We start from the raw sequence: 26,707 nt of genomic DNA, 5'->3' as shown, positions 1-26,707 counted from the left end.
CAACTGCAGAAGAGAAGAAAACCGAGGGATCGCATAGGAAATGCCAACAAAAGCAGGCATTCTCTCTCACACACACACACACACACACAAAAAGGCCTACTTGTCTATGTGTTTATTTTTGGTCCTTGTGGGGAAAAGCGGGCACTTGGCTTTGGGTGGTAACTCTAAATTGGTTACTTGATCCTTCCTTTCTCAGACATAATACAACTCACAGGAAGTTGTGTCACAGACAAACAGTGACCAGCAAGTCCAAAGCAAACACGTCCACTCTAAATGGAGTGTGTGTGTGTGTGTGTGTGTGTGTGTGTGTGTGTGTGTGTGTGTGTGTGTGTGTGTGTGTGTGTGTGTGTGTGTGTGTGTGTGTGTGTGTGTGTGTTGTCCTAACATGCACATAGGGAGGAGAGAGTCAGTACTCTGAAGTTATTGGCAATAAGAACGGCTTTAATAAAGAGCCATCAACAGTAATATGAAGGCTTCATTTTGATATAACAGAATTAATTATAATATTTTATTACCCAGTGTTACCTGGGGGCTGAAAGCCAGTAAATCCATGTAGTCCAGCAACACACTAGTAGCATGTAGAGACATTATATTGTTCAAAACAGTCATCAAAACACAATGGAGGGACTTCTCTTGTTTACCATTAAACGTATGTTAAACCTCGCCTGGCTCCGCCCACCTGTTGCTCACAGCTACGGTCTTCGCTGCAATTACAATCTGGAAACCGTGAATACCTGAAGGTTCTCTAAGACACTCTAAAGGGCGGACCAATCAGTGACCAGTGGGGGTGGCTGAGTGAGATGATGTTCAAGTCAAGCACATGTTGCTAAATGTAGTTCTAGTTTTAGCAAAGCTGGGAAATATCGAAGATTTGAAGCCCGAGCAACAACAATGTTCCAGGTATCCGAAATTTACTTCACAAAGTCTGCAATGGTCTTTTCCCACATGGTGTTGAAATCTGTGCACATTAGGGAAGGGTCTCAACCATCCATGGAGTGTCGGCCGGACCCATATATTTATGCAGTGAATTTACGTCTAGTAATACGAGGTTATATTAGACCTTGTCTTTCAGAAATGTATGACAAGGATGTTTAATCGTCAAGTAATTACAAGCATTTATTTACCAGCATGAGTAGCAGCAAATGATCCTTTGTAACAAGAAGAATGCAGCTCTCTCATGTAGTAAAGCATGCTACATGTTTGCTCACACTTCCAACTCCTATAAGTGTAACAGAATATACAAACAGACTAAATAATGTCCCTCTTTAAACTTATGTCTGGTAGACACATTTTAGTCCCCATACAGGAGGGTGTGTGTCCTGCAGTGTATGTTGTGTAAAAGAAGAGTGAAGAGGTCGGGATCATGCAGGATACTGGAGTTCACTTGTCACAGATACTCTTATTTTATCAAACACAATCTTTCCCCAATTTTGAACAAGTGTTTTAGTTTCCAAACCTTATCCACACGCTAACCACTATATTTGCCATAACCATAATCTCACCCTAACTCGAACCATGCCTTAGTTTTCATGTGCAGATGTTATAGGAGGGGATTTGTTTTGTTTTTTTTCTAAAATGTTGGCTTTGGATTAGAAAATGAAAGTCATCATGCACAGTCTGGGGTATCAGTGTGTAATGATTGATCATTGACATTCTGTTCTGGTGATTGGATTGTTGCAATATTCTGACATTGTGCAGATATTATTACCTGGTGTTTAAGCACAGTGGAAGGTACAAATAGACGACTTTATATCACATATCATTGCAATGAAAAAACAATGAATGCCTCCCAAAAAAAGCCACATAGATGGGTCTAATTAGCAGTTTGGTACAGACACCTGGCTTCATTCTCACAGAATTCTTTGTGTTTGACATGTTTTAGTGTTCACTGTGTTCAGGTAAGACAATTTCATAAATCAGTCATCATCTGGTACAAAAATGTGTCTGATGTGAACATTGGATATGGGATATTTTTCAAAAATGCATTAAATGGATTCATAATATACCAAAGACAGTCCAAACAGTGAAATATGCCCATACTTATAAATACAATGATTTCTTGTAGACTCTGAAATGTACAAAATCTGAAACGTACAAGTTTTTATTGATAAAAATGTGTGTTTGTAGATGTATATGAAAGATGCCCTTCATACCACCTGGAAGCCTCCATCCACTTGTAATGAATCCCTTCCCTACATCAACCCATCTGCTCTGTCAACCAGAGGTACAGAGGCAGATTCATTGTCTCCTTTACTTCAGTACTCTGACCAAACCAGATGACTGGACCTCAAAAAAAGAACAGTGAGTAACGTTAAAAAAGAATAAAAAATAAATAAAAGTCAGTTGAAACTCACCATTGTGTCTACATGTTTGAGAGGAAGGTCACTGCTCGGAGCCTGTTCAAAAAAGACAGACAGAAAAGTGAGATCAATACCTGCCGATACACTTTACACGTCAAACAATAGCCGCAGTGTCATGTTGTGTCGCATCACATCATCTTATCTGAGCTCATGTTAAAGCTGCACTCAGGACCATTCTTTGCCCTAATGTGGCCTGGAGAAGGAGTGGGACTCCACCTTCGAATGCGTGAGACCATCTATAATCCCTCTGTGCAAATATTTACACAAAGAGACAAGTCTGCTTCCATTAGCCAAGACCGGAGAGTCCGCCCAGGGGAACTCTCATTTTCAATGCCATATACAGCTATGGACGGTGAGAGAGAGTCAGGCACTGACAGGGGGCAGGGGGGACGACAGAGTGGGACATCAATGGAAAAGACGGGAAAGAGAGTTGAACAATGAGAGGGTGGATGGACATTTAGGACAGCAGGAGAGACCAGAAGAGAGTCAGCTGATGGAAAGGCGGGCTTTGGGGGTATAGCGGGAAAAAGATGAAGGTAAAGAAAGACTTTCATGGCAGAGAGCAGAAGAAGAAACATCAAAGCCATCCATGATGTCATGAGCTTGTGTGGGCTTGGCCAGCCTCAGACTCACAGATGCAGATGTTACCTCTCGTCATACAGTAACTTTACTACACGAGGCAAAGAGGAAAGGAGTGGCAACACAACTTAATAAATTGTACATTAAATACAGAATAACAAAATATCCTTCTGCGAATACCATCTGAGGATTCCAGTGTCTGCAGACCTTCTGAATTGAGCCTCAATTATTTTTAAACAACAGCTGAAATGTATTCCAAGAATTAAGCATCAAAAAGAGTGAAATATCATGGAAAAGCTTAGTCAGGTTCTTTGGCTCGTTCGCTGATCAAATACTTTTTAAACCACATTTAAACCAACAAAGCTGTTCTAACTTTAGACAATGTTTTATTTCGGAAAATGTTGTTAAATAATGGGGGAAAAAAAGGTCGAAAACATCTCAAATATAAATGTCTTTAAAACCATCCACAAAAAGTGCTGTTTCACTAACAGAACTGGGGCTGTATTCATAAAACTCCCCAATGCTAGGAGTTACTCACAGTGGCAAAAACATTTTAAAGAGGAATTTCTTGCAGAATTTCTCCTTAAAGTTAAGAATCGATCCTGGTAAAGATGAAAATTATTCACACATGCATTTTAGCCCTGAAGAGAGCCCCTAATATTGAAAACTGTAGGATCCCCTGATATCCGAGTGTTTGTTGGCCCTAATGTAAAGGGGAATCCAAAACACTGCAGCACAGATCTTAAGAAACACAACAGGATAAAGGCCGTTTTCTCTTCACACCACCACAGTTGGTTAAAATTTTGTAATATTAAAGTGCAGCCAAATGCTTTAAATATGAACAATAAATTACGATAATTAGGCTCTAAACGGTCCGGGTGCTGCACTGCTTTGCCATTTGTGATTCAATTCTGAAGTGCAGAAGATAAAAAAATAGTGAATCTTCTATGAATTAATTCCTTTACAAACCCTTAATGGCTCCCAGTGCAACACTGCGGCTCATTTAGGTGTTGTTTTATTGTTTTTGGACCACAGCGGAGCTCTACGGCACAGAGGAACATCAAGCTGTGGTTACACGCACACATCCACACAGTAGAATCACTTCATTGTAGGCTTGGGCATTTTGATGACGGAAAGAAAAATGTTGAATATCGCCACCTTATCCTTTAAAGAGCCAAACATCATAAATCGTATTTGGGAATCGTAGTCGTGATCACTAGAGAGCCGGGCTGTGACAGAGGATGCTCCGCTTCTGTAGAAAGCTTCAGTGGAACACAAACAGTCAATGCAAAGAGTAAATTATAGTCTGACCGTGCAGATCCCAGAATATAGACTCCAAACGCCCAGACTAAACCACCAACTAGGGAAAGAGTGAACGACCAGAGAGTCATCTCAACGCGACTCAAAACTGCAGCTTCCTCAGTTACACACCAACCTACAGCTTTAAAACCAACTGAAAGCAAAGATAAAAGGGATAAAAAATATAGGTTGTGTCACGAAAATTTTCGTTGAACTGTACGTTGTTGAACATCAGACACATGGAAGACGGAGCTGCCTCGAGGAATGAAGCAGCAGGCCGATGTTTGAGGCTCAGACTGTGGATTTGTTCCGAGGCCAAAGTTTACAGCCGCAGGCATTGTCACACAAATATTGTGTGTGTAGACCCAGAAAAACACACAGAGACACACAGTTCTCACAATGATAGATTCGAACATGTGCATTTCCGCTTTGTGCAATTGCAGCCAGATGGCTGGCTGGTGTGTGTGTGTGTGTGTGTGTGTGTGTGTGTGTGTGTGTGTGTGTGTGTGTGTGTGTGTGTGTGTGTGTGTGTGTGTGTGTGTGTGTGTGTGTGCGTGTGTGTGTGCGTGTGTGTGTGTGTGTGTGTGTGTGTGTGTGCGTGTGTGTGTGTGTGTTTGTGTGTGCAGCAATGAGAAAGCCTGGGAAGTTGTGTATCAGCAAAACGGCCCACAGACTAAGACTTTTCAGCTTCTCTCAGTGATATTCAATGGAAACATTTGAAGCAGGACTTTCGACGAGATTTCTACCATTAGCATTTTTGCTGTCCATGCAAAATAAATCTCAAATATTAAAGCCAGAAACAGACCTCATTTTTAATGACTGTAAATTTCAAGGACTCAGAAGATGAAATGGTTTAAAATCAAACAACAACATCAACCGCTCCAGTCCTTTGAACTTACAGCACCACGGTGAAGTTAAGATTCGAGGCAAATAAATCAAAACACAGAATTGGGTTCATATTCATAAAGTAGAGACAGGCTGCTCGCTATGTTTGTGGGGTGTTTATGTTCAGCTGAGACTCAGACATCCAAAACTGGACAAGATCAGCCAGCGCTGCATTCACAAGCTGAACAGCAAGTACAGCGGTCACCTTTAAGAAGGGCTCGTAACATTTTGAACACCAAAAATCAGGCGAATTTTTTCTGATTGGTGAATTCACTCTCAGGAAGAAACTAATTACATTCAAGTCTTTGGGTTTAACTTCAAGTTTGGTTTACTAGAAAGTGTCATTGACCAACAGCAACAGCTGACATAGTTGCTAAGAGTCAATGCAACAAATAAGTCTTTTCAATAAACTGAGTAAACTTATAGTTTTGTTGGGGACCGAGCTGATGAACTAATGAGTGTGCAAACTGACAGATAGCTCCCTAAAGGCAGGAAAGCAGTCCGGGAGATATTGTAATGAACTAACTGCCAGAAAAAGTCCGTATGAGATCGATGTGCCACTTTTTAGGTCTTAAGGTGACAGGATTGATTGTATCATGACAATTCTATCACATTTGCGTCAGTAGAGACCTGATGCATCAAAAGAAGCATTTATTTCAATTTGAAATTTCAGACTTTAGAATTGCTTAACAATAAAATCCAAATGGAGTTGGTGGCAGATCATCATTCACACCAGAATCCTGAATCATTCAACAAAAAAAAAAATCCAAATCCTAATTCTTACAGAGACAATTGTGTTTCTCATTTGCACACACATGCAGCCTAATGTCACAATGATTTTCTCCAACAGCTAAAAGAATCTTAGAAATCCTCCCTCTGCATGCTGCATGAACGTCCCGTGGCGCAACAGCAAGTGTCAGCCACATAACCACAGAGCAGACTGCACACTGCATAATCACAATCAAATTTAATTGCAGCAGATGCACGAGTACAGAAGAGGAAAAAAAGTCATTGATTTGTGGCCAAGAGCTCTGCAGCACCTGCAAAGACGCTGAAAACACAAACCTAACCAACATCTATCAATTTATAAGAACAACCCCGACTGTGGGTTTTCTGACTGCTTGGCACATCCCGAGCTCAGAGCCGTGGCATCATCTTGAGGCAAGTCAGCTGAGCATCATGTTGGATTTGTTCTCATGAGAGATGCTAAATACAGGCTGTTGATCTCCCAACGCTTCGGAGAAATAGTAACAAAAATATTTATAGGCACACAATGTGACTTTTTTTTTGCTTAAAAGGAAATCAGGTTCAGTATTTCCTGTTTCAAAGCTCCGAGTAAAAATAGTAAATCTGGGAGGAGGCAGGGTCGTTGTTGATCAATACTAATGATAAAGAATAGTTAAGCAGACGCTGATCCATCCGTTTCAATTTGGGAAACTTCTGCCAATGTTCTACTGACCGTATGATGTGGTGATCATATATTAGTTTAAGACGCATTAAAACCCATTATTACTTGGTTATTTTCATATCTTTGGCCGTCACTTATATCAGTCAAATAGCAAGTGAAATGCAACAGAGTGTATGTAAAAGTGGACGGAGCTTCCGGGTCTGAAAATGAGGCAAATGTGGAAGTGTCATAAACTGCAATACCACCAAGGGCCACTAGGGGTTGGCTCCAAAAAGCCTCTGGCTCCGTAGACTCCCATTCAATTTCTCTCAATAAATACAAAGTCAATAATTAATCTAGAAATAATCCAGTAGTTAATTAGATGTTAGGCTGCAAAAAGCAGTATTTTTGGGGGCGTGTCTGCAGTCAGGTTTTCCTTCCTATTTAGCCTACCTACCTCTGATCGGTTGGAACCCGAGAACAGCACGCCCAAGTCAGATCACCACTAAATCCCCCCTAGATCGTACAAATGCAGTCATTTCTGGCTCCAAAATAACATGATGGCGACGGCCAAAACCCAAACACAAGACTTCATAACAACAGTTCACAAACCGATGAGTGACATCACTGTTGGTTACCGCTTGATTTTGACTTTTTACCTCCCCAACTCCTCCAAAGAAAGTCTGCTTTGCTACTGTTAGCCACCTACAGTAGCTGCAACAGGAATATAAATACTGCTAAAAATGTAATTTGTGGGTGCTAATTAGATATTGACAGTATGATGTAACTTAATTTTACTACTAATAATAATATTTTTACTGTAAACCCACATTTTGTCTTCTGGATAAGTTGGTCTAAAACAGGGTTTGTTTATCGTCTTTTTGTTCGCTCATGGTTCTGACCTCTTCTCCGTGATGTCACCAGTAAAATGCTGAATACAGTGTTATTAATCCCAACATAAAATCTGGCTTTGGTGCCCTCTCAGGCTGCACATTACATCACCCAAGTGAACAATGCACATCTTATTCACCGAGACGCACTAATCAGCTGCAGTAAGTCTGAGATTAGGGACCTGTGTTACTCATAGTCATCTGTCCTGTGAAATGTGTCACGCAAAAAGCACACGCACATGATGAGACCGTCGACGCAGCCACGTGTGCGCCTCCTCCGAGTGTAACGCTCACCCACGGCTCTTCATCTCCACCACCGCCGCGCCATGTGCTTTCTCTCAGATGAGCACAGTGGCTCCTTTGACCAATTTAGCAAATTATAGCCTGCTCCTTTAAAAAGAAAGCAGAGGTCGCTAAGCAAGCTGGGAGTTTCCTCCCTGGGGCGGCGGGGTTTAACGCGCATCCAGCGAGCGAGAGCCTCTCGGAGGGGGAAATGACCCGGGGCTAAATATAAAGCTGTGCATCTTTAAAGCTCGAGACACAGCCCATTTAGCCCGGCCCAGCCGACTCAGTGTGGACAGGAGGGTGGTTAAATATCACCGCTTTGGGTGTGTGAGTGTGGGTGTGAGACCAAGAGAGAGGGAACAGACAGCACTGAGCGCTGTGAGTGTACATGTTTAGTCAGTGAGCTGAGCATGAGCAAAAACTCACAAACCCGCTCCTAAAATAACGACTATTAATAGTTACGCTGCATGTGTGCATGATTGTCTGTGTGTTTTTGTACATATATTTCATATGTTACACTTTGGCAGGGTGAATACTACAGTGTCATTAATATCACAGGTTGTTTTTTGAGTTTATCCCAGGCGGCAGCCAACAGTGACGTCACCCGTTTGTTTGTGAACGGCCGTCGTGAAGCCTCGAGTTGGGATTTTGGCCGTCGCCGTCTTGCTAGTTCGGAGCGTGTTTGGAGCCAGAAGTGACCATATTTGGACGAGCTGAGGGAAGGGCGAGCGGTGGATCCGAGTCCTTCTCATTGGGATACTACGTCCCGCCCATCGATAGCCGTAACCTGACTGCACCACAGGCCTGTCAATCAAACAGGCACCCCTCCCCCCCAAAAACACTGCTTTTGGAGTCTTATTTTCTAATCAATGAATAGATTATTTTCATACGGACTGCTAGAAAACTAATAAGAAGGAGCTACTTTAGCTAACAAAACTTGTGGAGAAATGTTTTTGACTTTGAATTTCATGAGACAAGTTGAATGGGAGTCAACGGAGCCGGAGTGTTTTTTTGGAGCCGACCTCTAGTGGCACTCGGTGGTATTGCAGCGTAAGGCACTTCCGCATCGGCCTCATTTTTCAGAACCGCAAGAAGCCACGTCCACTTTTATATACGGTGTATGGTTTATCCTTGTGTCTTTATGCGTGTATGAGTCAGACTTAGGGTGTGTGCCGAGTGGCCCTCATCCTTTCCTTTCCACCCTCTCCCCCCTCCTGCCCCCCCCCCACACACACACACACACTCACCCACCCCCCCCCCTCCCTCCCTCCCACCCTCATACATTTTCCTTAAAGTACACTTGCTTTCTTTGGAAACTTTGATAAACACACACCCTCCGCACCGGCTGCAGCGTAGCTCCACTCCAATGTTTACACTGCGTGTTGGACGATAGCCCACACAGAGCTTAGCGGCCTTAGACATGCTTGTGTTTAAACTAAGCTGGAATGACACAGAGACTCATTTGACTTTGATGAGAAATTATGCAGCATTCCTTACTGATAGAATGAAAAGTTAACGCATTATCTTAATCCATGTTGAACCAAGTCACTGTCAAAGGGGCCTAATGTAATACTATATTTATTGGCTGTTTTTCATGCAGATGACTGATTTATAATGAAAGAAAATCCTCAACTGTGATTGGTTGACACCTCTGACGACTCAAATTGAACTACATTTGCACATATTTTCACTTTTTTGGAAACTATCTTGACACCAGATGTTTACACAACAGTGTAAACATCTGGTGTCAAGATAGTTTCATAAAATGACGAAATCAACTTCTCACAAAGATTTCATGAATGTTTCAGCATAGGGTAACGTTATCCATTACTGTGGGGACAAAGACTGACATATAGGGTCACTGGGCACCTGCAAAGGCTCCGAGCTGTCAGGTCCAATAGTGCCGTCTAGTGGGAATAAGAACAAACTGCAGGCCCAGACACTTTAGTTGGCACAATGATGGCTCACCTGAGGACAGTACTATTCACCAACTCTCAGCTTTTTGGTCAGCATGAGAATTAAAGTGTATTAAAATCTAAATTTTGCTCATTCTGAGTGACAGAGTAAATCGAGTTTACAGTCTCATCTGAAAGGAGGTGCAATCTGTGACCGTGTGTGTTCGCCTTCAATGTAAAAGCACAGCTGCTTGGCAAGAGCCCAACATGTTTTTCTCCCCTAAAAAGGCAATCCTGCTTCACTGGCTCATCTCTCCTCAATACTAATTCAAATATGAGAAAGATGACCGTGAACTGTATTTTTATGTAGACACATCATCAACTTCTCAAAATGTGTTAAACTTTAATAAGTCATTTTCTTTTATTCACTTTTCACGGGTTTGCCTAAGACAATAACAAAATATTATCACAATATCACTCAAAGTTGATAGTAATATTGATTTACAGCCCAGCCTTAACTACTCCACCACTCTCACTAATAACACCATGAGCAGAAGCACACACAGCTGTTCCTCTCTCATGCTCCGCGCTCCTTCATCTGCAACTTTCACATAGCCACGTCCCAGAAATGTAAACAAAGAGCTGAGGAGGGAGTAGCTGCGGAGGCCTGTGTGCATCAAGGGTTAGGGTTGAAGTGTGTATTGCTGTATTTTCCGTTCTGCATCCCCCACCCCTTCCTCCCTCTCACTCAAGGTCAGGGGGGGTCCAAACATGCCACAGATCCCTGAGGACCTGCAGAACGGCCGGTCCTCGCTGTGGGAAAAAAAAACCTTGAGCCGCCCGTGACCCCAAACTGCCTCTGACATCTCCATGTTTCTCACCCCGCCTGTCCCTGCTCCTGTTGATACGGACCCGGGCACTTGCTCTGTTATGTAACCAAAAGCCTTTTCCAACATGTGAGAGAGGAGGGAGTCTCTGAAGACGGCTGCCAAGTATTTTTACTCCTTGAAGGTGTGTGTGCATGCGTGCGTGCGTGTGTGTGCGTGTTGTGTCTGTTTTATGTGTGTTGTGTGTGTGTATGTTGTGTGTGTGTTGTGTGTGTGTGTGTGTGTGTGTGTGTGTGTGTGTGTGTGTGTGTGTGTGTGTGTGTGTGTGTGTGTGTGTGTGTGTGTGTGTGTGTGTGTGTGTGTGTGCGTGTGTGTGTGTGTGTGTGTGTGTGTGTGTGTGTGTGTGTGTGTGTGCGTGTTGTGTCTGTTTTGTGTGTGTGTTTGTGTGTGTGTATGTTGTGTCTGGTGTGTGTGTGTGTGTGTGTGTGTGTGTGTGTGTGTGTGTGTGTGTGTGTGTGTGTGTGTGTGTGTGTGTGTGTGTGTGTGTGTGTGTGTGTGTGTGTGTGTGTGCGTGTTGTGTCTGTTTTGTGTGTGTGTTTGTGTGTGCATGTGTTTTGTGTCTGTTTTGTGTGTGTGTGTGTGCGTGTTGTGTCTGTTTTGTGTGTGTGTGTGTGTGTGTGTGTGTGTGTGTGTGTGAAGTGGGTCTAATCAGTCACAACCACATGCACATGAATAAAAACACACCCATTATACAAGTTGCTTCTTCTCTTGCACACCTCATATTTTACCTCTCAGAAGAGAACGCAGAAGAGTCGTGCGAGTCTTATCTGGACAACAAGACGTTTTGGCCTCTTTGGCCTCCAAAGAAATATGGAATGTTCTTTACGTTATGCATAAATATGTTCCAAGATAAAGAAGAATTTAGATATATAATGTTGTTTATAACCCAAATGACAGATTAGGTCTTATGTCAGGGCCTTCCAAAATATTGTTTTAATGATACACATGACTGATCTGTTACTGTTAGTTAAAGCAGCTATAACTGTATCAAATGACAAATGACTAAAATGTGAAAACAAAGCACTAATGTGAAACAGCTTTAGAGCAACTTTCAGGTCGGCTGTCCGGGCCGTGCTATTTTGGTTCACCCTCATTGCTCTCCTAACGTCATTATCAGCTGACGGAGGCAGCTGTTTTCAGCAACAACAACAACAACAACAACAAAAGCTCTGATAAACACACTGTACTCTCCCTTTATAGCACCAAATAGAAGACGGACAGTGTTAGCAGCTCGCTAGTGATCATAGTGGAGAATTTAGCAGCTAAAAAGTCAAATCGGTCCCTCAATAGTTAGTAGAGACCAAAAGTACCTAAAAGAGGGTAAATATTGGACTCGTGTTTGCCCGATCATCAGGAACACGACCCTGAAATTAATAAGAATATTTCTTTGTATGGGAGGATGCGTAAATAAACTGTTTGCTAACAAGTTCTCTATATGAACTGAAAAGGTTATGGTGTTAAAATGCTGTGTTCACAAACTGTTTCCGTTCCCCCCCAAGTGGCCAAAAAGATCAGTTACAGAAGGTTTAAGATTCTGTTTAGAATCATGAGCAAAGTATAGCTGACTCTGATGTTTGGCGTTTAGCAAGTTGTAAATCAAATTATTGAACAGATGAAAACTGTGACTGATGATGGCACTCGTGAAAAAGTTCACCACATTATTTAAAATTCATTGTTCAGGAGACAGTAGGATATGTGTATTTAGTTACCTACACTATGCTACGCATACTGTCAGCCTGGCTAAAAGCTATTTGTTTAGGTTCAGGATTAATTAAGGTAAAAAAAAATTTAAAAAAAAAAAAAAATACAGACTATTTATAGAAAACAGAATGCAAAAAGTGGTCTGAGTATGGTATTGTTTTGTAAAGCTGTCTCTGCCATTGCTACTGAGGGACAGCGCTCTCTGGATCATTTCTTTCAGGTTATTCGGGGGGATAAGAAAGATTTTACTGAAGCTTCGCGGTGTCCCGAATGAATCTCAGAGAAACTTCATGAAAGTGTGAAAAATCTCAGCCCTCTGCCATGCTGTTAATTAAAAGGAAACAATTAAACCAAACATGGGAAACCAAAAGGCAGTTAATGGTATAAAGGGGACAATTTTGGCATTTAATAGCCAGCCAGTTGGGAAGCTGAGGGTGACCACAGTCTAAACCCATGTGTCTATACTATATGTTCTAACAGTGGAGAGAGTAAGTTATAGTTTAGTGTGCAGACAAGTCCATTATGATAATAAGTCAGACTGAATTTTGACTCCCTGAACTGCAACAAGGAACTTGGTGGGACGACTTCATAAAACCGCAGTTTACGAGCCACTGTTTACTTATAAATCAGCATTGTAAACCAAAAGACCCAGTTATTTTTAACCATATCAATTAAAAGTAACTGTATTTACAAATTAAGTGTTTCGTTGAGTATGAAGACACATTATTTTGTGCATTTCTTTCATGTAAAGTACATAAACTTTATGTATATACTTGTATAGAAAATTGTATAACAAAGCGTACTAACAAGTTTACTGCCGAACCTATAACGAAACAGAAAAATGTAGAAGGATTTCTGTGCTTCACAAAGATTTAAAAATGTCCTATCTGTCAACTAGGGACTGAGGATTTGGTGGCAGGGTAATAATTTCCTTTGAATTGGAATCATAATCTTTATCCAGCAAAATAGAAAATGCATAAAAGTAACGTTCTTCTACCGTTATCTCTCCGAGTTTGATATTTTGGGAAATCACTTTGACACCGTCCTCAACGAGTTCATTCTCTTTTACCGCCATATAAACTGTAGTCAATGTCTGCATGACGTCCTCTTTATTACACAGCATCCTTATGTAACAGTCAGCATAAACACTGGATAATGCTGGATTCTTGCATTGTACACGTAAGAAACACTAACACATGTCACCTGGCTTCGTAGTTCAACATTAAACATGCCTTTTTTTTTTTCTACATTCGTTCCCGGGGAGCTGCGATCATACTGTAATCCGTAACAGGATGCCCGCTCGGTGCTTGTATACACAGTGTAACACAGGGCACATCGGGGAAATATGTGTGCTTCTAACCTCAGCGCTAATTGGACCACATCTACATCATCTTTGCCCCACAGTTACTCATTACTCAGCAATGTCCTGGCCCTGTTCCCCAGCTACACAAGACTTATAAAAAAAGAAAAAGAAAGAAGAAGCTGGATGACGTAGTTGTTAGTGGTTTATGGTTTGTGTGCATATCTTTGCTTGTGAGAGCATGAATTTGTTGTGTGTGTTACTGAGTGTGTGTGTGTGAGTGTGGTCAGATGTACAGGCTACATCTGTCTGTCTTTGCCTCCTACCCTCTACCAGGCTTTGTGCGGAATAAAACGTATTCCCGGCAGAGCTGCCTCGACATGAGGGAACATCTGAGGAATGCTCCCAGCAGGCTTTGCAGCTACGCCGTGCACCCCACCCCCACCCAAGTGGGGTTTTGCCTGTGGGGTAGTCACGGACTGTCATCTTCACTGCTGGATGGGATCTCCCAACCACACATCATCAGTTACAGTAAATGGACTTCCAGTTGGCATCGCCTCCCAACAGAGGACGGAATTGAGTCCAAATTCACTCTACAGTTAGCAACTAGTGGATTACTATATTTAAATCACAAATAAAAAGAATCCTCCAGTTTTTATAATTACACTGATTTATCCTGAAAATGGTGGTGGTGCTGATTTTTATGTAATCCAACCATATTATTTCTGTCAGCTAGCAGTGCTGTGGCTCATCATCCACGGTTGGACAACACAAACGTAAACATGACAGTAACAGCTGCTGCCATTCAGTCCAGTTCATACATGGGACTCTTAACCCTCGTGTTGTCCTTGGGTCAAAATGACCCGCAGCTGTGTTCAACCAAGTTCTATTTTATTTTCATATTTTTGGGGATCATTGGTGACAAGGAGGCTGTGAGGGTTTCTTTAAAGAATGATGACCAATGATCCCGAAAAATATAAAAATATAGAAATAAAATAGAACTTGGTTGAACACAGCTGCGGGTCATTTTGACCCAAGGACAACACGAGGGTTAAAGCTCCACAAAGACTCATTCAAACTGCATGGCTTTTCTAACAAATCTATCTATCAACGCTGAACTCACACTCGTGACTACGGTTTTGGTTTTATTGTGAGCTGCACCAGCTCATCATTAAAGTCTTCAGAAGAATGGGTTTCTTTGGACATCTACAAATCTATGAGAACTCAGTGATGTTTGTCTTCTTGAGAAGATGATTTGAGACCATCTAAACCTCCATAGCAGCCATTAAATGGAACTTATGATGACGCTGTTTTTGTCTACGACAGTTTCCGAAATCACGAATGAACTTTCCCTCTCAACCTTCAAGCTAACATGATGTGAAGTCCTTTAAGAGCTCAGAAAAACTGCATTTTTAACATCTACACTTCCCTGGAAGGAAGGTCATGTGGTATGATCAAAAGGCCCACAACACATACTTAATGGTCTGTGTGGTCATATCTGTTTGCCAACAATGTTTCACTTTATCAAAAGCCAAAAAACAAGACTCATTGCTGGATCACCTTTCCTGTTGCTTCCAAATTGGCCTCACTCAAGACAGTCAAACAAATGTTATTATTGATTTAAATTTTATTTGGGAAAAAAATACCTTTTAAACCAATTAAATCAGTAAAATCATATGGTGCTGTTTGCTTTCCTCTTGTAGCTGAGAAGCAGCTGCATGAAAGTATCTGATTTCACTCAGGCGGATCTTGATCTTCTGGTAATAAAGTTGAATTTCGTCTAGTCGTAGCTCGTCCATCTCTCTGGAATGTCTGGATTCAGAAAACATTTTTCTGGCTAAGTGAATATATGGTCAGTGTTGTAATCAGTCTCCACCTGAGTGGGGCAGTAAATCACGTCGGTCTCTGGCTGTGAGCGAAAGGAATTCACCAAACAAGGGGCTGAGGAGAGCCGACGGGGAGCACACCTCAGGCCGGAGAGCACGCTCGCACATCCACACACAAACACAACCTCATCCACTCCCTGCACGCAAATTACTTACTCATCCATGTAATACATAAACCGAAAACAGAAAAGCTTCCCGGCCAAACTCAACACCCAAACTGCGTGTAACACGTCAGGTGGACAAAAGCAGGCCGACCCTCAGCAGGTGTCCACTCTGTATTTATTTCCCATCCTTTCTATCCCTACAGCTAAAAAAACAAGCTAATGGCTGGTCTTGAAAGCCACCGTTGCACTTAGCTCTTAACAGTTTCTCCTCGTTGCTACAGTAAAGATACGTCAACACCTCAGCTCGTCAGTGTTTATGGGGGCAATCAGCACCTTTAATGCAGGAACAAAAGCCCCTGGGGGGCACTTCTGTTGGCAAGCTGAAGAGAAAGGAGACACAATGGCGAGAGATGCCCTGCTGTTCCCGTTTCCCTTTACTTCCTTCAGCCATTTCTACTCAATTAAAGCAGAACTATGATATAATTTGATCCGGGTTTGATCCAATCAGATTTTCCTGCGTATTAGTTGACAAAGTCGTGCATAAAAAAGATCATATTAGACCTGAATGCTGCCGTCTGCGGGGGAAAATTCACTGACAAAGTGAGCGTAAAGTTGACTGACAGCAGAACAAGCAGTCAAGGCAGCAGATACACGGCAGCATCAACAGACTACAGGTTCAATAAGTGAAGTGGAGGCCAACAGGAAGACTATTTTTGAGGTAGATTATTGCACTCTGCGTCCAAAACGTGTTCATTTCAAAAACCGAAGAACTCCGGAGCGTGCCTTTGACAATGCCCAGAGAGCCTAGCCCACATCTCAAACCGATGTCCTCACGTAGAAAGCATCCAGCGCAAAAAGCATCTGTGATGATAATAACATGTTCTTGTTTAATTACTGCAGCTTTTATATGAAAGAAAAACATGACATTTTGAGAAATATTTTCTCTGTGAGCGCAGAAAAGTGCAGGGGGATATTTGCTTTGGTTTGTCAAGCACCCAAAACCATTTAAACACACAACATGCAAGGAAGGCAAGAGAGCAAATCATATCCAAGTCTAACACAGTCTTCTTATGCCAATACCAAATAAGGCAACGAAGCAAGCGTCTTTCTTTTTATTGCCCGTGCAAAATCTCTTCATACTCAAGACTACGTCCCACTTATCTCGGTGTTAGTTGGAAGACTGAAAGTCGACATCATGATATAGCAGACTCGAGGACACAGATTTTTATTTACCTTTCTTATCCATAATTAAAAAAATATATTTTAAGCCAAAAAGCTTAAAAATAAATTTTTACAATGTTATCAGTGCAGAGAAAGCAACTGCCAAACAATGATTAAGTCAAGTAACATCAGGTTCATTTATACAGCCCCAAATCACAAGTTTGTCTCAGGGGGCCTCCAGATAATGGTTCATTATCTGCAACAGTAACTGCCGTGTTAGTGTAGCTGATAGAGGCTGTTACTTTCCAACCCTATTTGCAATAATTCTGCACCAGGAAGAGCCCAATCATGCCTGCTGAGTATGTACGGCATGGAAGCAATTACTATGACAAAAAAAAACAAAAAAAAGCCTGGTACTTACCAGTTCGTAGTTTGTAGCTGGAACACAAGATGAAGACACCTGAAATCAAAAAGAGGACTGGTCAGTTGTGATGTTTACAGTTATGTTAAAATAGGAAAATCTAAAACAGCAACTGTCCACTACAATCTTTTTGCATGCATGCACCTATATTTAGGTTAGACTTTGGTGCTTCATATCTTGTAGGTGCAGCCACGAGCTTTAAGATGCCACCAGTATTTTAGCTCATATCCACTGCGGATACAAATGTACAACCAGGTAGGGACGGGTTTCATTTGATTTAAAGTTGCACTAATCAATATTTAGTTGCACTAAAATGAATAATTTGAATCACTTACAGCAACAAAACCCACATAGAATTACCGTTTCATCCAACTCTGTGGTTTCCCTCAGCTCTACCGAGTGTTTTAGCTTCTTTCAGCTCATTGTTTTGGTTTTGCCAGCAAGTTCATATGTTTTGGTTCACGCTCAATGCCCGTCAGTGTTGTTTCTGGCAGCTTCAGGCAACTGGTTTTAGGAAAAACTCTCAAAACTCTCGACCAGCGCCAAACAGCATATAAAGTTAGTCAACAGTTGGTGAACTTAGTGGGGCACTTAGCAGCTAAAAAGTGAGATGCTAATCGCTCTCAATTATCTGGAGGTAAAAATAGGCAACATCTACCATAATAACTTTACAAAGGAGACAATATGTCTGTGTTGTGTTTGCATCAGCTGGTTCTGCTACCCCCAAGTGGCCAAAAACCAATTCATATTCAGCTCTCAATGAGGTTGTTCAGTAGTGAACTATAAGCAGCATTTCCATCAGAAACGACAAGGTTCAGAACTGGAACTGCTTGAAGGACGAGGAGTGTTAGCAGAGCGATATCGAGACTTAAAAGCTTAATATTCACCACTCGAACAAGAAGCCCTTTCCCTCACACTGTATGTTCTCGTTAACTGGAATGAAGTACAAAGCGTTGGTGAGCCGGTGGTGGGATCGCTCCAACAGAACTCATGATCTGTCGAGCGCCCAGGATAATCCGATTACCGTCCGACAGTTTTCATAATCGTTTCGAGGACCGGGGCCGATAAACAGGAAGAGTGTAATGATAATGTCCTCCAACGGAAAATTCAAATGAAGTGCTTATAGAAAAAAAATGAGCGCTAGATGAGGATGGATACACACAGGATGCCGCCGTTGATGTTTCCTTCCTGTTCATGTCTGTATTCTGTCTCTTTGTTCCTGTTTCAATATCATTCTTCTGATGCTGCAAAAAAAAAAAACCTACGAGCTTAATTTTCACCAGTTAGTAGTTTCATCTGTTAGACTGACAAACAATAGTACAAGGTAGCGTTATACTTTTCATGTTGTTTATCCTTTTATTATTACTGTGCTGTGTCCGTTTCGGCTTTGAGAGATGAGGACTCGAGGTTATCACAACTCTTGACCTCTAAAAGCACCTTTCATTTTTGCCACTGCTCCACCACTCTCCTTATCCGAGACTAATTGCGTCATTGCGTGAACACGAGGCTGCAGGACATTCCTCAACCGCACACCAAGAAAAAATAAAATAAAACTCTGGCCCTCCTTTAACTTTTACCTTTTGAAAATGTTGTACGCTCTCATTAGGTCGACTCAGCTTAACACAAAGTTATTGAGCCAAAAGAATTACGCGCATGCAGCTTCTTAGTTCAGAGTAGATATTTTGGATAATGTTTTTAACAATACTATGAGATGCAATCATGCCAGGGATCACTGTGTTTGAAACCTCAAAACTTTGTGTTGGCAGTTTCAATGCTGGTGAAGTGTTGCTATGTTTTTTTTATAAACCACAAATCATGCGGTGGGGTTTTGAAAATCACAATTTGTGCCCAACTCATACTGGAGCTGAACATATCAAATGAGCAACCTGGTACCACTGCAAAGCGTGAAATAGACACGTTGGTCCACTACAGCAAAATATGAAATAGCCACGCTTTGGCCTGTCTGGGCGTGAAAGTTACACGCTTTCCTGTAGTGGACATAAATCAAATCTACTGAATGCCTAGAGCCATGTGACTTACAGGAAAATGAAACTTATAGCTAAAACATGTGGCTGGGGTTAGGAAAAATAACTTGGTTGGGGTTAGGGGAAAAGAAAAGTCAACAAAATGTTGACACCTCCTGGATCCGAAACCTCATCGTCCCGCATTTTTGTCTGTGACTAAAGCCACCAAGACACCAAAAACGGTCCTTTCTTGCTTCTGTTGCGAGATCACGTGATCTTGCGTCACATGACATTTATGCAGGTGTAAGTTTCACGCCTAGACAGGCCAAAGCGTGGCTATTTCATGTTTTGATGTTGTGGACCAGCGTGTCTATTTCAAACTTTGTCATGATACTGGGCTGAAATGAGCAAATATCACCCAATACAGAAGTGAAGCAGCCCAATTCCAACACGAGCCGTCTGAAACTAACAAAGACCAAAACAGCTGGTGAGGCTGTGGAAAGCTAAAGCACTGTCCAACTTGATAAACAATCGAGTGTACTGTTCTGATGATGTTTCACTAACTACCAGCAGCGGATGCTTCCAAACCAGAATTAAAAGGACCACTGGATGACCGCCAACGGGATGTTAGGATGGCTGATTGGATTCACAAAGTTGAGGATGTGTGAGTCACCTTGGGTCATTAAAATCTCTTTTATGGTGGTTGCCCCATCTGGAATACAGGAATGTTAACTCCAAACAGGAAACAACCTTTATCAGATTACATGGTTTGATCCCTCTTAGTGGTAGAAGCAGATGATGTACTGATATGAAAAGGGACGGCACCTGAATTTAAGAGCGGCTCCAACACAGTAGCCGTCGGTGCTTCGGTAAAATCGCTTACATGCACGCTTGTTAGATGTGAAAAACCAAACCTACACGGCGAGGCAGTTTGGAAATAACTTCAGACCGGTGGCAAAAGTGAGATAAAAGAATATCTGTTCATGTTTCGTGGGAACAAAATGCTTCCCGGTGACTGCTGGCTGTCATATTTGTCTGGCACGCTGTCCTGCGTATCAACAGCCTGGTTGAGTGACGACATCTCGGCGGAATGCGTCTCTGTTTTCGAGAATTTCATCTGGCACGGTGGAGTGTGTCTGGAGCTGACGGGATACAGTATCTACGTCTGCGTTAAATCACGTCAGTCACAAGTTGTTCTAACCCCTCCGCCCAAACTCCACCGTCCTTATCACTCACGCACAACGACATGCCTTTCTTCTCTCGGGGGCCCGGGCTCCTTCGGGTGCCCCGACTCCCCAGGCCTGGTCAGTGTTTTCACCTGACGCCGTCTCTGCCCTGCATGCTTCCTGACAGCTGACCCACCTGAACGCAGCTGAGTACATTTACACACACACTAAAATTCAAGAGACATGGCATATTTCGTTACACGTTTGACCACGTAAACGTCATTAATCTTGATTTTTTTTTTTTTTTTTTAAATCCAGAGTAACCTCCAATATGACGGTTAAATGACCACAAAATGTTATTTAATCTTTCCCGTGTGTTCTACTGTTTGTGTTTACATAGACATTTAAAGCCCACACACTACACTTGACAACCCAGCTCTGTGCTCACAGGTGTTTCAACTTATTTTTGCCTGATCAGACCTTTTTTTTCTGGACTGTGTGGGTGCGTCCAGACAGTGATTGATTGACACCTACCTCACTCTGCTGTTAGTTTAGGTGTGCCTGTGGGGGGTTGGACAACTTTAACGTATGGGGTTTGGTGACCTCATGTCAATTCCACCAGAGCTCCGCTCAGCCTGCAGACGTCTTATATACCGCAGTAATGAACCACACTATTACGGCTGTATTATTATTTTACAAGATATACCATATTTAATAACACGCTCCAAACTGGGGGCGAAACAATCTTAATGCAGTATGTTCTGTAGAAAATTGTTCTTAATCAGCACACCGCATTGGCCAATTAAATATGTGCAACCACACGCACCAGGTGGAATAATTTGTAGCATTGAGCTACTTTAGTGTCAACAAAGCAACTATAAAACAGTCCGTCCAAGAAATCAAAATCTTGCTATCGCAATAATTAACACAAATGCAAGCAATAGCCCCGACATTTGCAGGAGCTTGCTATTTTTGCAAAGTTTTTGTCATTTTACCGCAAAACATGTCAGCAGAACCTCTGCTGAAAGTATTACGCATAAAGTCGCCTTTCCATACAAAACTGTTTTTATTAACAGAAATAACTCATTCACAATCAGAAAGGCTCTCCTCCCGCTACTCTTATCGGCAAAACAAACCTTTTCACTGGAGAAAAACAGAATAAGCGGAAGTGTCAAAAATTTAATTAGATATTTTACCGCAAAACAACTCACTAAAAACTCTGTAAATTACATCGCAATCTTTAAGAAAATCGTCCACAAAATCAAAAAAATTTTGTTCAAAACACTCACAAAAAAAAAAACTCCACGACATCCCAGAGGGACTGACTAAAGCAAAAGAGAAAGTTACCGCCGCTGTATAACTTCAAAGTTATACTATGGCATCTCAAAGGATCAGAAATCTGTGTCTTCCAGTTGTAATGTCACAGCGCTCCTGTCGATCTGAAAGCTGCAATACTATTCCCCCCCCCCAAAAAAAAAACGTTACTTCTAATAGGCATTCATTCAGCCGTCATGTGATATGTTATTTGGTCTGAAAAGCATTGTAAATAATAATCTGAAATTTATTATAAACGGAGTCTGTGCCAGCAGACAATATGACAAAACATGGCACAAAGAGCCGCTTCATGAAGACGCCCCCCCAAACGTGGAAAAAAAAAACTAGAGCGACTGGCATTTAGCTGAATGTCACATCCAATAAAATGTAGCCCTTTTATTTGCAAGCTAATTAGGTTTCAGACAACATCAATTGCATGTTAGCCGACGTCGCCGGAAGTAATAAAACCTCTGATTCAAAGTTCAGACGGAGAGGGTAGGTAGTCTGCCCACGTCGAGATAGCTCACATTCCCTCTCATGCTAAGCAGCAGCCTCCTCGCTCGTCGACGACGGAGTGGAGCTTTGCACCACCAAGCAGTCGGAGCCAAGATCTCCCAGAAACCACAGCGAGTATAAAGTTAAAGGCAGGCTTGCAGGTGAGCACTTAACGGCGGGCGAGCCACAGGTCGAGCAGTGGGAAACCACGGCGTGAAAAATGTCGGCATTGATGGTGCTAAAAGGACGTTTGAATGGAAGCGCGAGTTACAGAGTCACAGCGTGTCCATACCGGCAGCACGGCTCCGAGGATGCCCGTCGGTCCGGTTCACCAGTCCGGTCCTGAATCATATATCTGAGCAGCCTTCAGGTGGACCGCCGTGAAATTTGGTCCGGATACTGATTGCGCCGAGAGACTGAATTACACTGACTTTTGACCTGCAGCGATATGACAAAGTTTTCACGTTTGTGGTTTTTGTGAAATGTTTCAACAACTATTGGATGGGTGGCCACAAAATGTTAAACACTCAGGAGGAAATGCATGATTCCTAACTTTTCATGTACCGGTTTATAACCGAGCGGTGGATCTGACTGAATCTGATTGGAAACCCAACGACATTGCACCCCTCCCACCAGAAGCTGTAAATGTACTGCACCAGTGGCCTGTCAATCAAAGAGACAGGACCCTAAAAACACAGATATTTTTTTTTTTTAGGCTTATTTTGCAATTAATGACGAAATATTCAGATGGACCGCCAGGAAACGAATAAGAAAGATGGACTTTAGCGAACAACACCATAAGAACTTGGGAAAACATTTACTGACTTGGAAAGTAAAAAAGACAAGTTTGGTTGTTTTTTTTTCAAGCCAATCTAAATCCAATACTCTTATCAGAAAATCGCACTCAGTAACACAGAACCACACTTGTATATTTATAAAAACCTGAATCAAGCATTGAAACAGCCCGTAAAAGCAAATGCAGTTGCAACCAAACCGCTGGCTTCTGAATGGCGTTTGAATTTAGATGAAAACGTACACACAGCTTTTGTCCGCGCTCCGCGGTGCGTGGGGACGGGGGCCTGGTGAGAGTGTGTGTTGATGCTATCGGGAGTATTCAAATAAGTGTGATATGATGAAGGATAATTGTGTTGTTGCATTCCGTACGCGCCTCTGTTAACAGCATTAAACAGGGGGCCCATTTCCTGCAGACAAAAGTCCACGTCAGACGTCTCTGGCTCGGAGGACAGCTTTCAAATGCTTCCTGCTCAGCTGCAGACGCAGTTATATAACCCATGTCAGTCTCCCAGGTCTGAATATGTTAATAACGCCGCTAATGACGTGACCGCTGCGGCGCCATGAATAAATGATGAACCGTTCATTATTCGGGTAAACAAATCCTGCTTTGCTTGTGTCTATAAATCCCCGAAACTTAATGCAGGGAAAATCCAACAGAGGAGTACATTCCAGCTTTACTTCGAGCAGTGAAATGATTAGCGTGCAGGTCAGCTCCTTTCCACCGTGGAAACGTGCGTGGGGCCTTTAAAAAAGACTTTCCCCGGCTCTCCGCGCTGGCACATAAACACACGACTGCCGTGGGTGCTTTTATGTTTATCCAGATCTTTGCATCTGGCACATCCCAGCAGAACTATTCAGTGTGCAAATTCAATTTGGGAGGCGTAACGAGTAACAGAAGGCTTTCTCTGCGTCCGTGATGGCGGAGTGTGCCAGAGTGCCGGTCCGCATGGACTTATTGGGATATGATCAAAGCACAAAGGAATGATGGGAGAGCTGTCGTCCCAAGCGCCCACACCCTATCACTTTGTATTTATCTACTTTCTCGACCAATGATCATTTATTTTATCGCAATTCTGATGCATCTATTGTAACTACTTACATCTATATCGTCCAAAGCTGACTTTATTTTCTCTACTATGTCTGCTTCTGCCTCTTCACGTTTACTTTGTTTTCTTCTTCTTCTTTTTCTGTCTCTGGGAAAGTTATGGCCTCTTCGTTTGCCTCCAGGGAAAGTTGTGGAAAAAGTCCGATTTATTGAGCAGATCTGAGTGAAGGACACGTACACGACTGAGCGTCAGTCTCCGAACACTGTTCGTCATCTCAGTGCTGCTGATTCATGTCTCACAGCAGAAGAAGCACTTTAGGAATGAAACGGCATGAATGTATGTTTGTGTCCGTTTCTCTTTTGTCAGATATGGTGTTAAACTATACTATACGGAACATAACTCTGTATAGTATAGTACTATATAGTGCTGTACACTGGGTTGTGTACAGTACAGTTTCTTTGTGCAAAAACAATCAGCACGTTAATCAATTAGTCAATTAAACACCAACGGCTTTGAGTTCCCAATTGTTCAGACATAATACGAGTTTTGCAGAACACCTTGGAACGTGTGACAATCGTAATATTTTCTCTCATTAAATAGTCTAAATGATTAACTTCCTGGCTGAAAAAAAATAATTGACAGATTGTTTGATAATTAAATAACTGCTGATTTCAGCTCTGTAATGTGTGCGCTGTAAATAAAGCACATGAAATATTGTTTGTACTTAAATAAGATCAGGATCGACATCATTTCAGTAGCAAATAACCAAACAGAGATAAAACTGTGACAGATCAAATCAATACAAAGATAAACAACGTCGTAAATGCATGCGAGTGTACAAATCGAAGCCCGCAGGGATCAGGCGGCCTTTTGTACGTCCCTGCCATGTTTCTTCTCCACGGCCGGGACTCAAAGTGGCCCTCGGCCGACGGGGGGGGCGCCTGCTCATTCTCACCCCCGCCTTTGTTGGCAGGGGCCTGAAGGTGCTGTGAGGGGAGAAGCTATGGCTTGTTTCTTTTGTTCCAAAGTTACAGGGGGGGGTCACGTTCCCTTCCCAGGCTCTTTCAGCTAAGAGCCTAAGAGTATTTACCAGCACGCTGATTTACACATTGAGCACAGCTCTCACTGTCTGGCAGCGGGCCAGGAGGCTGAGGGACGAGGAAGAGGGGGAGGAAGGGCAAGAGGAGAGGAGAAGGCAGCTATGAAGAATCAGGGTTGAGAGGGGGGAAGTTCACTGTATGTCCTTTGGTGAAATGGCAAGTTTACCATCTTCTGTGACTTTTTTTTTTTTTTTTTTTTTTAAAGGGAAGGCAATGCAGTTTATGTTTCTAAACACTTTTAGGCATTGTGCTTGTTTGCCATCTCACCGACAGTCAGATGAGAGGATCAATATCAAAATCATTTGTTTGTACAGGACAAATAAACGAGGTATTTTGACAAGTTTAGCTGAAAAACAACAAGAAAAGAGAGAAACTTCAGCCTCCGTCCAAAGTTAAAAACAGCCTCGGAGCATCTCCCCGTTTTGTATCTTAGTGACACTGTTCATATGAAAACATTTTTCCACATGTCGTCATTGGACATCTGCTCCCTCGCAGGAGATGTTACTGTAGGAACCAGTTTTAAAACACTGGAAAATAAATGAAACAAGTCTGACGGGAGAGGCTGAAACACAGAAACGGAGTGAATGATAAATAAACATACACGTCATGAGACATAAAAAATATTCTGCTTGGAATAATAATTTGTATCTGAAATACTTTTTCCACAAACAGCTCATTACAAATTACATTTATTTGCTCCTTCTCATTGGAAAATGCTGAATGTGCTCTGTAGGCTTCACGTGTCCATGTCACATCAATGTAAGACGCATACTGGACTGTGATTGGCGCACAAAACAGTTGTGATGTCATCGATTTAAGGCGAGCACAAAGATGCCAAAGATCACAAAACTTTAAACATATTTCTACCTTTAAACCACAGAACTGACAGCCGGGTTAGAAGATAGCCTCAAACGACTAAAACCACATGATATGATCTTGCAAGTAGACTTTAAGATTTGCCAATTCACTGTGACTATAATCTTGTTTCACTGTTATTTTGAGGCAATCTGCACTGTAAAAAACAAACAGGAAAAACCTTACTATTAGTGTTAGTTATTAGCGCTACTGGAGTGTATAAATGTCAAAATTTCTACTCTCATCTGCTGATGAAGAACGTGATTACGGTAGTTTGAAATCTACAGTCACTAAATTGTTGATATTCATATTTTGCGTGGGAGCTGCTATCTCAAGGCTGCACTGAGTTTGCATGAAGAGCGCTTAAATCTCTGAAGGCAGGAGGTTGTTGTCAGAGAAGAAAACCGGACAAGCCGAGGCGAGCCTGCGCTCCATGCTGGCATTCAGCACACCGCAGCAAGAAGACCTGTTAGTTTACAAGGCCAGCAAAAATCCCCACGGAGGGAAAGGATCGTACAGACTCTCATTCATTCAACTATATCTCACCTGCACGCCTACACACTTCACTGTATCTAATGACAGATGGATCGGTGGGTTTGGGTTTCTCATAAAATCCCGCCAACGTCTTTCTCGTCATCTGCCTCTCCTTTATCTATTTGTCTTTCAACTTTTTTTTTTTTGTTCTTTTTTTTTTGCAAAAATGTGCGCATGAGGTCTTCCTCATCAACAATGGGAAATGCTAAAATAAAGATTTGACCTTTTCTGTTTGCCCGATATTATATTGTACACCATCGTTCAACATTTTTGATATTCAGTATGTTTTTTTTAAATGAGAAGATATTATCCATTCGCAGATCTGCATAACCAGACTCCTGCGAGCATGAATCACTGCTGTACCATGTTTCCAGCTCTAATATTACTGTCTTAAAGAT

The 26,707-nt window shown here is 42.1% G+C and overlaps 1 protein-coding gene across 15 annotated transcripts in view; it reads right to left on the bottom strand.

Annotated features, from left to right (window-relative positions):
• tns1b (tensin 1b) overlaps positions 1 to 26,707 on the bottom strand; it is a 172,640-nt gene that overhangs the window by 60,391 nt on the left and 85,542 nt on the right. For all 15 annotated transcript variants that reach the window (XM_069698814.1, XM_069698816.1, XM_069698812.1 and 12 more), the window contains 2 exons: positions 17,041 to 17,079; positions 2,355 to 2,396 (listed from right to left, as the gene is read on the bottom strand). In XM_069698814.1, coding sequence (XP_069554915.1) covers positions 2,355 to 2,396; positions 17,041 to 17,079 — 81 coding nt within the window. The remainder of the gene's footprint in view (positions 1 to 2,354; positions 2,397 to 17,040; positions 17,080 to 26,707) is intronic.

The sequence above is a fragment of the Brachyistius frenatus genome, unplaced genomic scaffold (genome assembly GCF_029030835.1).
Source record: "Brachyistius frenatus isolate BFR_SWC_R1_liver_20210118 unplaced genomic scaffold, ASM2903083v1 Contig_28, whole genome shotgun sequence".
Classification (NCBI taxonomy): domain Eukaryota; kingdom Metazoa; phylum Chordata; class Actinopteri; family Embiotocidae; genus Brachyistius; species Brachyistius frenatus.
This window is presented reverse-complemented; position numbering and strand designations above follow the sequence as displayed.